This window comes from Arvicola amphibius, chromosome 5, assembly GCF_903992535.2.
Source record: "Arvicola amphibius chromosome 5, mArvAmp1.2, whole genome shotgun sequence".
NCBI lineage: Eukaryota > Metazoa > Chordata > Mammalia > Rodentia > Cricetidae > Arvicola > Arvicola amphibius.
The window spans coordinates 13,142,689-13,157,530 of record NC_052051.1 but is presented as its reverse complement, the minus strand read 5'-3'; the positions used below and the strand labels follow the sequence as shown (position 1 = coordinate 13,157,530).

At 50.9% G+C, this 14,842-nt stretch overlaps 1 protein-coding gene across 2 annotated transcripts in view; it reads right to left on the bottom strand.

The window, feature by feature from the left end:
* The window catches only part of Slc13a3 (solute carrier family 13 member 3), a 63,801-nt gene extending 63,632 nt beyond the window's left edge, over positions 1-169 (bottom strand). Inside the window, exon 1 of one of the 2 annotated variants that reach the window (XM_038331275.1) lies at positions 14-169. In XM_038331275.1, the coding sequence (XP_038187203.1) occupies positions 14-124 (111 nt within the window). In that variant the 5' untranslated portion in view covers positions 125-169. The remainder of the gene's footprint in view (positions 1-13) is intronic. The other variant, XM_038331274.1, reaches the window with a different exon arrangement.
* Between the last annotated feature and the right edge of the window lie 14,673 nt (positions 170-14,842).

Genomic DNA, 14,842 nt, shown 5'->3' with positions numbered 1-14,842 from the left:
GGGGCCACCGTACCTTGGGCGGCAGGGCGAAGAGCACGGGCAGCAGAGCCAGCGGCACCAGCAGCAGCACCAGCAGGCGCCGTGCGCTCCACACCTTCTTGGCCAGCGCCGCCAGCGCCGCCATCCGCGCGATCGCCGGAGACCGGGCGGCCCGACTGCCCCTCAGCGGCGGGCAGGGACCTAAAACCCCGAGGGGCGGGGAGGAGCCACGCGGAACCGCCCCGGCCGCGCCTCCTGGGCGGCAAAGAGTTGGGGGGACAAGGAGCAGGGAAGGGGCCCCAAAGCCCCCACCCCGCAGACCCGCACCACGCTAGTCGCTCTGGACTCAGGTGGGAAATGGGGCCAAGACCAGGTGGGGCTGAAGGCCTCAACACTGTTATCCCAGTTCAGACCGTTCGGGACAGATCACGCTGCTGTGACCCATAAATGGCCTAGAGTGACCGGTCTTACAGCCTCTTCCAGACTTGGAGGTCGGTAGGGAGTTTAAATGAGATAGTGCTTCGTGCAAAGGGCACAGTCACCTGTGGGTGGGAGTCTTCCCTTTGCAGTGGCAGCTGCTACAGACTGATGGTTGTGTGATTTTGAGACAGGCTCTCATTTAGCCCAGGCTGGCCTCTATCTCCCTAAGCAGCTGAGGATGACCTTTAACTCCCATCCTCCTGCCTCCACTTTCTGAGTGTTGGCATTATGGAAGCTTGCCAACACCGGGGGTTATGCATGGAGTGTAGTTATCTGTCGGAGCCCCAGAAGAGGCAGCTGCTGGGTCAGCTTAAGATCCAGCATCTACTATTTTAAGAAAATGGGGAATCGTTCCTCCGACTCTGCACTTTACATCCCGCCAGCAGCTCCTGGGGCCGCTTCTAGGGGAATGCTGTGTGTGCAGCTTCGGATCATGGGGACTCTACTTGTCCCCGAGGTGCTGGGAAGGGACCAGGGCCTTGCACATGCAATGCAAAAGGCGTGAGGCCTGACTCTGCGCTCTTCACTGAGCAGGTCCCCCCACCTCCTCAGTAGTGTGACATGTTTCCCCAGTGGCTACTGTCGCTGGGTGCCTTGTCCTCAATGCTGGGCTCTGCGCTTCTGTAGAGAAAGGGCCTTGTTGGGAAGTTTCTTGCTTTTTGTCATTTTTGTGGGATTTTATTTTTGGTTGGGGTATTGAACAGCATTGAATATACAGTTTATAGTCTATAGGCATCATCATTTTACTAGTTCCTGTAAAATATGAAAACCTTGTTCATCTCCTCTGTTTCTAACACTGCTATACTCTGCATGCATTAAGAATCACGGCAGAGCTGTGATCTTGGTCTCAGCTTCAGACTTAGAAAACCCAAGATCGTATTAACACGGCTGACTTCGGTATAGCCACATTAGTTTAATATTCTCTCAGACAAAGTAGAAGGTGACAAGGAACACCAATGCCGACTTCTGATGACACACGTGCTGTGGTTCATGCATGCCCATACTCTCACAAGCACACACTTATGCACATACGCAGAGCTTAAAAATACATAAGATAACTCAGCAGGTAAAGGCATCGCCAAACCTGGCGACCTGAGTGGTTTGATCCCTGGGACCCACACAATAGAAGAACAATGACTTCCGCAAGTTGCCCTCTGAGCTTCCACACACAAGTGGCAGCACATCTCTCTCTCTCTCTCTCTCTCTCTCTCTCTCTCTCTCTCTCTCTCTCTCTCTTTCCTCTCTCTCTCTAGTAATATAATAAAAAAATACCCAAGAAAGAGAAATGGGAAGGGAGGGCCTGGTGCTCATATATCCCATGATTCCAGTAACAACTCAGCCAGTTTTTAATCCCCTTCCCTGCTGATGGTGTCCATCTTAACTCTGACTGTCTGGGAAGATCTCTCGGTGTCGTGGCCTTGGTTTGAGTTTGGTCCAGGGTTCCTTTGTGTCTGTTTCTTCTGAGTCACTGAGGTTCTGGACCTGCGGAGACATGTCTTCTCCAGCTGTGACATGGACCCAGGCATTCTCCCCTCAAATGTTTCCTTCTCCCCAGGCCTTCTCCTGTCCTGCTAACCCTTAGAGTGCTTGGTGTCAGCGTGCGAATTTCAGATTCTTCCACATTTTTCTGCCTTTTTTCCTCTGCTTGCTCCAGTCTGGGGACCCTAAATATCCTTTCTTTGGTTTTCCTGACTTGTCCTTCATTGTATCCATGTGTGCAGGGTTCAGTCCTTGTACACAGGGTCATGCATTTGATCCTGGCATCTTCATCTTCATTAGCTTGTCGCAGTTTCTCCTCAAGGGAATTGTCCCCTTTATTTATGAATGTTATTCTTTAAAAAGAATCCATTTTTTGTTCAAGTTTTAAGTCCCAGATTTTAAAGACCCAAGCCAACCTCAGATCTTTCGATTCTGTTGACATTCACATTTTTTTAACATTTAATTTTATTCCTGGGCCTGTGTAAGTGTCTGCCACCTGAGTGTCCACGGAGGCCAGAAGAGGGCATCCAATTCCCTGGAACAGTAGTTTGGTCATGAGTCTCCTGACGTGTGTGCTGAGGACTGAACTCTGATCCTCCGCCAGAGCAGTGTGCACTCCCACTAACAGAGCGAGCTCTCCCGTGGTCCCACGGTCACATTCTGTTTGTTAATCTTCAAACTCACTGTGGGCACTCTGTGTGAAGGGTCAGCAGAGAAAGGCGTTCATCCTGTTTCCCTTTAGAAGGGGAGCTTGGTCTTCACAGGCCCCAGCTGAGCCAGGCCTCAGCCTTTGTGAAGCCCCAATTGCCTCTGGCTTCAAATGCTCCAAGAAAGAAGCTGGACTCTTCCTGCAGCAGGATGGGACCTGAGCCCAGGGGAAGCCAGGGCTCTGCCTTGGCTCCCAGCGTCTGTATTAGGGATGGCAGGAGGTGTCTCCCTCCTCTAAGGCTGAGTTGTCATACATTTGTTTTGTTTTTGTTCTTTTGTTTTTGGTTTGTTTGTTTGTCTGTTTTGGTTTTGCAAGACAGGGTTTCTCTGTGTAGTCTTGGCTGTCTTGGAACTCACTCTGTAGACCAGGCTGGCCTAAAACTCAGAGATCTGCCTGCCTCTGCCTCTCGAGTGCTGGGATTATGTGCCACCACTGCCCAGATACCATAGGTTTTTATGGTTGTTGGAGGGTCACCTGTTCCCACCAAGGCCACCTCACATCCTGGCACTGGAAGAATCTTCTAGCAAGTATTATTGTCATTTATCCAATGGTGGCAGGGTGTGACCCCGTGCATTTTTGAAGGCCTGAAATGCCATGCATGACCGTCTCTTAGATACCCCACACTTCACTCAGTTGGTGGTAACCGCAGCTGGTGGGAGCAAGGACACCTCTTAGTTCCTCAGTCCCATTCTTCATGTGTTGTAGGCGATGTTGGGGGATATTCAATCATACTGTGAACCCCAAGCTCGCATTTGTGTTAGTTAAACAAATTAACCATGGAGGCTGTGTTAGCAACTAGTTGACAGAAAATAATCATTGAGCCTCGGAGGGCATCCTGGAGAGACAGACACGGGAAGAAGTAGGGTGATGCTTGGAGGGACATGACGTTTTCTGGCTTGGCGAAGCCAAAGCAGGGGTCTTTCAGAAATGCCAGCAAAGAAGAAAGGCTAGCTAACTGTGACCCAGTCTCTCTGAGTTAGCAGGGTTTACCCCAGCCTTTGAATCTTGAGAGTCTTATTTATAAACAGAAGGATAGGTTTAGCTTAAGACACCTTTAGCGGCAGCAACAGAGTCGGTGCCTGCGGGAACGGGATTCTCACCAGGCTGCACCCAAATGGCTGGGGTAACTGGCGCAGCCTGGTAACTGCAGAGTTGCCATTACAGGCTGAAACAGCAGAAGATTAAGGTGCAGCCACTGTGCCGAAGTTAAAACAAGGTGGGCGTGGAGCACTTCGGCCTCGCTGTCGGTTCTCTGGTCTCCTTGCCCAAACTCCTGTAGTATCTTGCTTTTGAGGGAAGCCCCTTTCCCCACAGCAATCCTCACTCACTCCAACCCTTCCCTTTGGTGTCTTGTCATTGTGCATGGTGAACCCCACAATACCAGGCAGTAGAACTCCTTTATAAGGAGCTTTTGTCTGTGCCAGTCTGACTGTGGGGCACATGGCTGGCTCCTTGGCTGCCTAAGGCGAGGTTCCTGCTATTGGGCAGCTGATCTGGAACAAGAGTATCTGGGGCTTTTCTCTGTGATGAGAAATGATCTTGCCATTTCTGCTAACATGCAGTTCCTTAGGTGGCTGGCTCAGTGGATAAAACATTTGCTATGCAAACTTGCGGACCAGAGTTCAGATCCCCAGAACCCATGTAAATACCAGATGGGCGTGACGGCTCAGAAGGTGGAGACAGGGGGTACCCAGAGTAAGACTGACCATATGGGTGAATTCTGGGGTCAACTGAGAGACTCTGCCTGGGTGAACAAGGTGGAGAGTGGCGGGGAAGCCTCTCAGTGTCAACCTCAGGCCTCCACACACATGCACACAAATACGTGCACATACTCCCATATATATATATGCTTTTACATGTGTTAACACGCATATACACATGCACATGAACCCCCACACACACACATATACATGTGCAAAACACTATTTCCGTTAGGCTTCTTCATGTCCTCGGCTCTGTACGAACTGTTTCCACTAGTTCTTTTGCAGCCTAGAAAGCCTGTTTCTTGGTGGGGTGGGGAGGGTGGAGTGGAAGCAGACTCTCCCAGTTGTGAGCCTTAGCTTTCAAGGGCTAAGCCGTCTCTCCAGATTCTGCGTACTCTCTTGTTAACGTCCTGGACCAACCAGAAGTGCAGCACTTTCAATATGGCTGCGTAGACTATAGGGACTTCGGAGCATCTCACGTGGTGGCCAGGTGTGGAAGTGCGTGCTTGGGCCCTGGAATTTGTGAGGCTGATGGAGAGGATGGAAGTTCAAGGCCAGCCTGGTCTACCTAAGAAGACCTGTTTCAGGAGTGAGAAAGGAGGGTATCCTGCTGCTCAAGATCCAATGACATGGGAGTATGGAACTAGGCTCAACCTGGTGGTGTGGGGTCTGTGGGTCTGGTGTGGTGTATGTGTGTGTGTGTATGTTGTATTATATGCTCATGGTGGTAGTTGCATGTAGGTGCTTGAGCATGCATTTATATGTAGAGACCAGAGGTTGACATTGGGGTCTTCCTCAATTGCTTTCAGCCTGCAGCTCATCAATTGGGCTGCTGCTGGTGAGCTTGAGAGAGTCACCTCTTTGCCTCGCTGGAGTTGGATTCGAACTCAGTTCCTTTGTGCTTTCATGACAAGCACCTTACCAACTAAGCCATCTCCCCAACCTGATAGTATATATATAAAATCTGGGAAGGGATAAATTAAAGCCTAGCACAGTTCTAACAGGAAATAAAGCTTGTTGTTGTGTGCAAACATACCGGTACTCCCAGCACTTGGGAGGTAGAAGCAGGAGGATCAGGAGTTCAAGACCAACCTCAGTTACAGGGTAAGCTTGAGGCTAGGTTGGGCTATAGGACATCCCACCACCACCAAAAAGAAAAGCAAAAAAGAAAAAGTAAAATGAAGAAAGTAGATTTTATGAATTTGACTCCTGTGTGTTGGCCATGGTGTCAGGGTGCTCGTGCATTATGTCACAAGGGGACTTCTGTGTATTTACTTGAACCATAGAAGAGTTAGCTTTGTGGAAACGTAACTATAGTTCAGGCTCTGGAGGGAATTGTCAGTTTTAACTGTCAACTTGACACAGCTTAGAGTCACCTAAGAAAGGAATTTCAACGGAGGGATTTCCCAGATATAACTGGCCTGTGGGTGTATCTGTGAGGGACTGTCTTCATTAGTAATTGATGGAGGAGGGCCCAGTTCACTTTAGGAGCACCATCCCCTAGGTAGGTGGTCCTGGGATGCATAAGAAAGCCAGCTGAGCATGAGCCAGAAAGCAGCGTTCTTCTGTGGTTTCTGCTTCGCGTGCCTTCCTATAGTGATAGACTGTGACCTGGGATTGTGAGATGAAGTAAACTCTTCTCTCCCCTCAGTTGTTTTTGGTCAGAGTGATTCAAAGCAACAAAGGCAACTCAGGCAGGGATCAAATGATGCTTCTGATTTGTGTGATGTCCTGGGTGTCAATTTCAATCCTTCTTATTCATAAATACCGACAGCCATCACTCCCTGGGTGGGAGTCTGGCTCAATCCCAATGGCTTTCTTCTGTGGAATAATCCTTTTGTACAGTGTGAAGATGTGTTGCTCTCATTGCTTTAATAAAGAGCTAACTGACCAATAGCTAGGCAGGGAAGAGGTTAGGCAGGAAAGCCAGACTGAGATAACACTGGGAATAAGAAGGGTGGCGTTGGCATGAGAAATAAGGGTTAAGTTGTAAGAGCTAGTTAGTAATAAGCCTAAGCTATTGGCTGAGCATTTATAATTAATACTAAGTCTCTGTGTGTTTATTTGGGAGCTGGCTGATGGGATAGAAACTTCCGCCAACAGCTTTGCATGCATCAGACCATTGAAACTGATCCTCAGATGCCTCATTTTACAGAGGGGGAAATCAACAGAAAGAGCTTACGGAACATATTCAAGAACATAAAATGGGGATTCAAAGCATGTAGTGTAGCCCAAGTTCACATGCCGAGCCCTGTACAGCCATGACCCAGTGTGGCTGGCCCTCTATACTCACAGGATCGTGATGTCCCCATGTCATGTCAACCATCCATCATGGTTCCAGAACCACAGACACCAAGGGACAGTTATGTGTGTGTTTCTTAGGTGTGAGGTCACCGATGTCAGTGATAGCATGGGACAGGGCCGTTGCAGCCAGTGTGTGTCTCCACACCCCAGGTTTTGGCAGGTACTGTAAATTTCAATAGGTTGCGTGTGCTCACCCTCCAAGCTGATCCCCACCTCAGCACCCTTGAGAAAACGCCCAACACTGGGATCCTCAATCTTGCTTGCATGTGGGAACTCCTGGGAGAGCTAAAGATGCTCATGCCTCCCCTCCACCAAGTGAAATTCCACGCTGTGAACAGTCATCCCCCAGCCTCTGGAAACTGGGAGCCTACTTCCCATCTCTAGAGCTCTGCCTGTCTTAACAGCTAACATCAATAGAATCAGACAGTGTGGGCCCTGTGCTGTCTGTGTTCCCCACTTGACATACTCTCCATGTGCATCCCTGTCTTAGTGTGCTCTTCGCTCCTCTTCATGGCTAAATGATAGTTCACTGTGCGATGTCACACATTTTATCACTCATTCATCAGCTGGCAGACATTAGCATGATGTGCATTTGTGGCTGATCAGAGTGGTGCTGCTTTGAGCATCATGTACCCAAGTGTGTGTGGGGGGGGGGAGTTGTACACATGCACATATGGGTGTGTGTGCACGTGTGTGGAGCATTATGTACCCAAGTGTGTGGGGGGTTGTACACATGCGCATATGGGTGTGTGTGCACGTGTGTGGAGCATTATGTACCCAAGTGTGGGGGGGGTTGTACACATGAGCATATGGGTGTGTGTGCACGTGTGTGGAGCATTATGTACCCAAGTGTGTGGGGGAGGGAGTTGTACACATGCGCATGTGGGTGTGTGTGCACGTGTGTGGAGGGCAGAGGTTGACATTGGGTATCCGTAACTTGTTTAATTACTCTTTAATTTTTGTGATCGATGTCTCACTGGGACCCAAGGCACACCAATTAGGCCAGCCTGACTGGCACAAAGATCCTCCTGTTTCCTGCCTCCCTGGCACCAGGATTGCAGGGCACACCAATATGCCTGGCTTTTTATGTGGGTGCCCAGGAGAAAATTCATTCTTACAATTTACATTGGCAGTAACTTTACTGAAAGATCTGTAGATCAGGTTGGTGACGGCAATCCTCCTGCGTCAGGCTCTTGAGAACTGGAATGGCAGACTTGGATTGGGGCTGTAGAATTTGGTCTCTTGCCAGAATCACATGACACTGTGTTACATTCCTTCATTCATTCTTTGTTTGTTTCTCTGTGTAACCCTGGTTGTCCTGTAACTCATTCTGTAGACCAGGCTGGTCTCGAACTCAGAGATCCCCCAGTCTCTGCCTCCTCAGTGCTGGGATTGAAAGCATGTGCCACCACTGTCTGGCGACATTCATTCATTCTTACAGCCACCTTTGACTTTGGGCGAGTGAATTTTCAAAAATTTATTTCACCCGTGACTTTTCAAAGCCTCCTTTAAAATAAAATCTACTTAAGTCTACAATGCCAAGTGATCTGCAGGAAGAGACTAAGTACCTGGGGGCACAGACAGCACAGTCCCAGTGACACCAGGAACTCGCAGGCCTGGGAAGCCTTGAGTGGGTGGGACTCCGGATGAGAAGCCCCAGGCTCACCCTCAACCCTGTCAAGCTACAGCATTCCTGTAAATCCCAGGACAAGGGACTTCCCAGTGGACCTGTCCCAGGCTGTGATGAAACCTCCTCCCATGACCCCAGTCAGCCCAGCTCGGCATCATCAAAGGGAGCAGACAACCTTTAGTGGGGAGGCCAGGCCTGCAAAGGGTACTTTGGATCTTTCGGGCTGAAGCAGGTGGGCGGATACAAACTGACCCACTCCCTAAGGTCCAAGTGCACATAGCTGGGACCAGGGAGAATTAAAAGGAACCCTGGTGGGCTCCCCTGCTCCAGACCAAGCTGAAAGCGTAGAATGGGGTGCCTGGCCTTAGAACAGAAGGGGCTGTCCTGTGGCTCAGATGTAGCAACAATAACTGAGTCGTAGTGAGCCCAGAAGCCTATTTCCAGATCTAGCTGGCACCTGAGGGACACCCAGAGTCAGTCTGCAGCCAATGGATAGCCAGGGCCAGCGGGCAGTCAATGGATAGCCAAGGCCAGCCTGCAGCTGAGGGACATTGGGAGACAGCCTGTGGCAGAGGAAGAACTCTTGCCTCCTATTTCTTCCCAGTTAGGGTGCTCAGGAGGCAGGTTAAGCCCTCCCAGCTCTGGCCCTGCTGGTGCTGCCTGGCTCCTCTCCCTTCACGTGTCCCTCCCAGGTGGCTTCAATTGCTCTCCTCACAGAGCAAGAGAGTGGAGCTCAGAGATGCCGGTTGTGACTCAGGCCTGTGTTGCTCACCCTTGGCCACACTGTCCCGAGGCCTCTTGAGCCAGATCCGGGGGGTCCTATGACACCCAAGGCAAACTAGAAGATGTGACTCCAGGTATCCGTTGTGCTACCATGCTGGTGATGAGCAGAGAGAGGAAGGCTTTGTGATCCCTGGTGGGATTCTGACTGCCATCGATGGAACTGGGTTCCAGAGTGCTGAGGAACTTCGTGCGGGAAGATGATGTCAAGGTAGCAGGGCAGCACCTGGAGAACTGAGGCAGGAGAATCATAAGGTTGAGGCTAGTTTGGGCTACACAGCGAGACCCTGCCTCAAAAAGAGAGAGGAGTAGGGGAAGAAAGAAGGAGACCAACATGCGACTGTGTAGCAAGTCAACAGTGCTTAATGCTTGAAACCAAGCAGGAAGGAGGGAGGGGACCTTGGCAGCCACTCCAGCTTTCCTTCCCAGGACGACTGCTCCTCCCTGCTCCTACCCTGTGCCACTGTCAGCATCTCCCAGTGTGACACTGCTTAGAGGCTCCAAGAGCAATATTGGCTTTGAGGCAGGTCCCAGCAGAGCCCTCAGGTGGGGGCTGGGATTAGCAGCCCCCCTCGTGGCCTGGGGGCCCAGCGGCTCATCCTTGGGGGTTTTCCTTCCTATGGGGAGGGCTGTTCTCTGGCTCCTGGTAGAGAAGGAGGCTACACACAAGTGGCTTTGATCGCATCAGACCCCAGCATTCTCATTGTTTTTTGTTCCAAACCCCAGGCCAGGATTACAATCAGCCTTGTCTCCAGCAGAGAAGTCAGTGGGTAGGCAGGGCCTGTATATGTGTATGGAGCGTTCTCTCTCTCTAACTCTCTCTCTCTCTCTGTATTGTGTGTGGTATGAGTTTATATGTGCATGTATGTGGTGTATTTTTTCAAGTATGTGTATAGTATATGTGTGATGTGTACTTATATGTGTATATATATGCATGTGTATGTATATTTGTATGTATGTCTAACTGTATGTGTATGTGTGTATGAGAATGTGTATTATATGCATGCATGTGTGCATATGTATGTGTGTATATATGTAAGTAAATACATTTATATAGACATGCAAATGTGTATGTGCGTGTATATATGTATATGTATGTGTCTGAATGTGGATGATGTGTGTGGATGTGTGAGAGGAAGGCTCACATCATCAACCTTTGACACTCTCCAATAAGCAGCGGCAGGTCCTGTTCACTTTCTCACAAGCTTTGGTAGCAGAGAAACACAGAGAAAGCATGCATGGTCTATGATTAACCGCCACCAAGTGCAGGAAACAGAGCCTGCTCCTCCCTCCAGGAGCAGCCAAGTCACTGTCCTTCCTAAGCTGCTGTTCTGGTTGTCTCTGAGCTGAAGACAGCGTCACAGGAGCGCAGTCTCTGAGCTGAAGACAGCGTCACAGGAGCATTGTCTCGTGTTGTCTCTGCTGCTGGCTAAACACCGTCAAAATGCAGCTTAGGGAAGAGAGGGCTCATTGTAGCTGCAATTCCAGGGCATCGTCTATTATTTTAGGGAATTCATGGTGGCAGCTAGTCACATCACACTGGTCAAAGGCAGAGAGAAATGAATGAATTCCATTTCATTGAATGCGCCTGCTTCCTTGCTTGCGCTCTGCTAGACCCCCTGCCAAGGGAATGGTGCTGCCCACAGGGGTCTGGGCCTTCCCATATCCATTAACTATGACAATCCCCCCACCCCAGACATGCCCACACGTTGACCCAATGGATACAATCCCTAAGACTTTCTTCCCAACTGACACAGGTAAAGCTTACCTTCACAAGGGCCGGGGGTGGGAGCTGCCATGCTGAGTGTGAGGGAGACAGAGAGGAAGTGTGGAATTGTGAGGTGATTTAGAGGTACCTAGGAAACCCCAGAAAGGCCTGCAGACTGCCTTCTCTGGGGTTCTCCAGGCTCCTGGGGGAGTACCACATATGTGAAGAGCCTGGAGATGGGAAGACATCCTCTCCCCTCTCATACTGGGTGAGGGCACTACGACAGGATTGTAGGGCCCAGAAGCAGCCCGAGTGAAGAACAGGGAGGAGGAACAGAGCTGGGGTGAGGGAAGCACGCAGACCCCTCAAAAAGGGGTGAGTGAGAACAGAGCCCACGTGGCTCTCTCCTGATGCTGTTACCATGGAAGTCAACTCCCTGGAGTCACCCACCCAACCGTTCTACATTGGCAGCTGAAGACAGTGTGGGTCCAGTCAGGAGGCCTGCAGGTGCAGCAATGTCTGGCCCACACCAACTGCTTCACTTCGCAGGTGGGGAAACTGAGGCCCAAGGAAACCTGAACTCTCTGAGCTCACAGAGGCAGCTGGAAACAGAGATTGGCCAGGACTAGAGTTCAAGGCTGTGTCCAGAATGTCTGGAATGGGTCTTCTTTGCCTCTGACTTTTATCTAAATGGATGAGACTATGTTCCCCAAAGTCCCACACAACCAAGCAAGGCAGAAGGAGCTAGAGACAAGCATGGTTCTCAGGCCTGGGAATTCTCTGTACAAGTTCATATTCTTTGGACTTCAGGTAACCAAAAACCTATTGATAGCAGCCTTTATGTGAGTGATAAGGAGATGCTTACTTCCATGAGCAGTGAGATGGGGAATGGAGATGGGGAGTGGGGCTGGGGTGAAGCCATGGCAGAAGGAGGGTTCAGTTTCCACCTGTGCTGTGGCCTCAGACTCTCAACATGGTTATAGAAGCTCCAGCCAGCGTATTTTAAAAGCAGGAACTGTTGCGGGGCACAGCGGTGTACATCTTTAATCGAAGCTCTCAGGAGGCAGAGGCAGGCAAATCTCTGTGAGTTCGAGGCCAGTCTGGTCTACAGAGTGAGTACTAGGACTACCAGAGCTACATAGTAGTAAGCCCCTGTCTCAAACCCTGGCCCCTGAAAAGAAAATAATTAAAAGCAGGAATTGCTGAGGGCATTATGTCTGGACAGGGAGGGAGCCGTGTCCTCTCCTGTCAGAGGCACCTTTGCAGATCTGTCCTGGTGTCTCATTGCCCAGCCAGCGGCCATGTGCCACACCTCTATCAAGGACTAGCCTGACCCTCCCCTGATGACTTTCCAGACAAAACGTGCATTATACAGTGATCACTGGGGTTGGCTCTGTATTGGAAGCCCAGGGTGTCTGACAACTCTGAGGAAAGCTGACTCAACTCCTTCATCTGGAAGAGGCTGTCTCCTGCCCTCCCAGCATGCATTTCAGCTTTCCTCTTGGCATCCCTTTGCTTCTCAGCTTGTTAGAAAAACAGATTCTTCAGCGAGAGAAGCAGGAACTGGCCTAGCTACTTGATTTAGAGTGGGCTGCTTTGGCCCGTCTTCAGGCCTAGCTACTCAGTTTACAGTGGACTGCCGGGGCCCGTCCTCAATCTGTGAACATCACCACCTGAGTGGCTTCACAATGCTTGCTCATTGTGGCCATGTCCCATGTGAATGGTGACATCCGTGTTTGTGGTGTATACTGATGGGTATGTGTGACTCAGTTTCCCTTAAGGAAGGACTGAGGTTTCAGGTAGGGACAGCAGTCAGCCTCCGACTGTCAAGCCTTGGTGTGTAGGTCTCCTGTGTGCCTACGGTAGACTTGCTCAGGCTCCTGCTTCACCCGAGGGAAGCCCACTGGAGTCAAAAATGTGGGATAACAAAGGGCTGGCCCTCCTGTCCCATCCTCGGACATCTCTGAAGGCCATCTGGCTGTGGGTGTTGCTGGTCCCCCTCCTGGCTCGCATCTCCCCGCCCTTTCCTGTTCCCTCCAGCTCAGGGTGACTCAGAGACAAGCACCACACACAGGCACAGCTGCTGGTCCTCTCTCTAGAAGGCGCTAGGGCTCAGAGGTGCTGGAGGGGGTCCAGGCCTGTAGCTACAAGCAAGGAGACACGGATGGACAGCCCACAAACTTCCTAACATTGGGGCAGCATAGCTGGATTGAAAGGGTCCAGCAAGATAGTTCAGCAGGCAAATGTACCTGCTGCCAAGCCTGAAAACCCGAGTTCAATGGCCAGGACTGACAAGGCGGAAGAGGGGCTCTCATGCGTCCCGACCTCCTCATGCAGTGGTGCAGCACACCCCGCCCCCAATGTAAATTATTAAGTTTTTCAAAAAGTGTTCATCTCCCTGCTGAGTGTGAAGGGACGCAGGGCTAGGCAGGAGCAGGAAGCCCCTTGAGGAAGTCCTGGTGTTCAGCAGGGACCAGGAACCTCAGGGCCATCAGCGGGACTTCCCCATCACTGGGGCTGCCCCACAGTCCAGCCAAAGTGCTCACCCGACACCTAGGTGAGGATCATGTGAAGAAGAGGATGGGAGAGATATTGGGGCAGGAAGAGCCATCTACTTGTGTTTTGCTTGTGGCACTGAGTGACCACTGAAGTGGCTGTCAGTGCGGATGATCAGAAGTGGTGTCTGCTCAGCTGAGATGTGAGGTGAGCTGATGGGCAGGTTCACGAGAGGGGAGGGAACAATGGCAAGTGGGGGAGGGGGGAATGAGGAGGGTTTCAGGAGGGAGGAGGGGAGAGAGGGCGAGGGTAACTTTTCTTCATCTCTGCCTGTTCCAGAGTGATGATAGCATGCGACCTCTGGTGGCACAAGACAGAAACTGCCCTGAATCAGAAGGCAGATGAGCTTACTTGCACAAATTGTTGGTGAGGGGCTGCTAGTAGAGGGGCTGCTAGTAAGGGCTTGCCCGTCAGGGCTGGGTGGGCAGCAATGCCGAGTAGGGAGGCAGTGAGGTGCTTGCCTGGGTGCAAAGTTGAAGTGCTGAAAGTTCAATAGCCAAGGCAGACAACTTAAGTGGGAGCACAGGGTGGTGGTGCACACCTTTAATCCCAGCACTTGAGAAGCAGAAGCAGGTGGATCTCTGTGAAGCCAGCCTGATCTACAGAATGAGTTCCAGTACAGCCAGGACTACACAGAACTGTCTCAAAATAAAACAAATTGATACAGTACGGCTTATGGCAGCTCACAGCTGCCTGCTTTTGGAAAAGTCTTCCTGGGGCCTGTATTAACATTGAAGTTACAGCTCACAGCCCACCCCCACAAGCGGGGCCAGTAACACTGTGTTTACCTGCAGACTTCAGGGGGCACCCACCACGCCAAGTTTTACAGGGCCCAAGGACTGGTTCCATGAGCAGTTACTGTAGAGGAGTGCTGACCAGGGTCCTCAGGGTTGGACATGTGCTGGTGTCCTGGCTGGACTTCCCCAGCCCAGACACTCAGTGACTTTAAGCCTTTAAGTCTTCATTCCTCTGAGCCTGCTGTCTCCTGCGAGATGCTTATCTCACAGAAACAAAAATAAAAACAAAACAAAACCCAAAGCCTAAACCTCAGCCAAAGAACACTGGCAAGAGTGCCTCTTACTTCCTGTGCTGAGCTAACAACCTCTGTCCAGCCTACCACCCATCTACAGTGACAACATCCTGAGCTGACTACGAAAACCCCTAGCACAGAACATGCCATGCAGTGAGCAAACCTCACGGGCAACAGCTACCCAGTAAGGGCCATGTGCATCCTCCCCTAGCCGTCCGTCTGTCACATGCTGGCACTCAGGCAGCAGCAGTTGTGAATGGAACTCAGTCCTGGTCTTCAGACTGGAAACCCGGCTTACCAACTTCATCGCAAGGCACTCCATCTTTGTTCTGCCTCCCCACCGCTTGAGATACACCAACTCCCTTCTCTACCCCATGAGCTTCAAGACCTATGGACACCGGAACGGTAAAATCCTACATGCTGCTGTGTTCTAGTCATCTGAAAGCCGTAAGCCTGCTGTTCTATAAAAGAAAAATTCAGAATG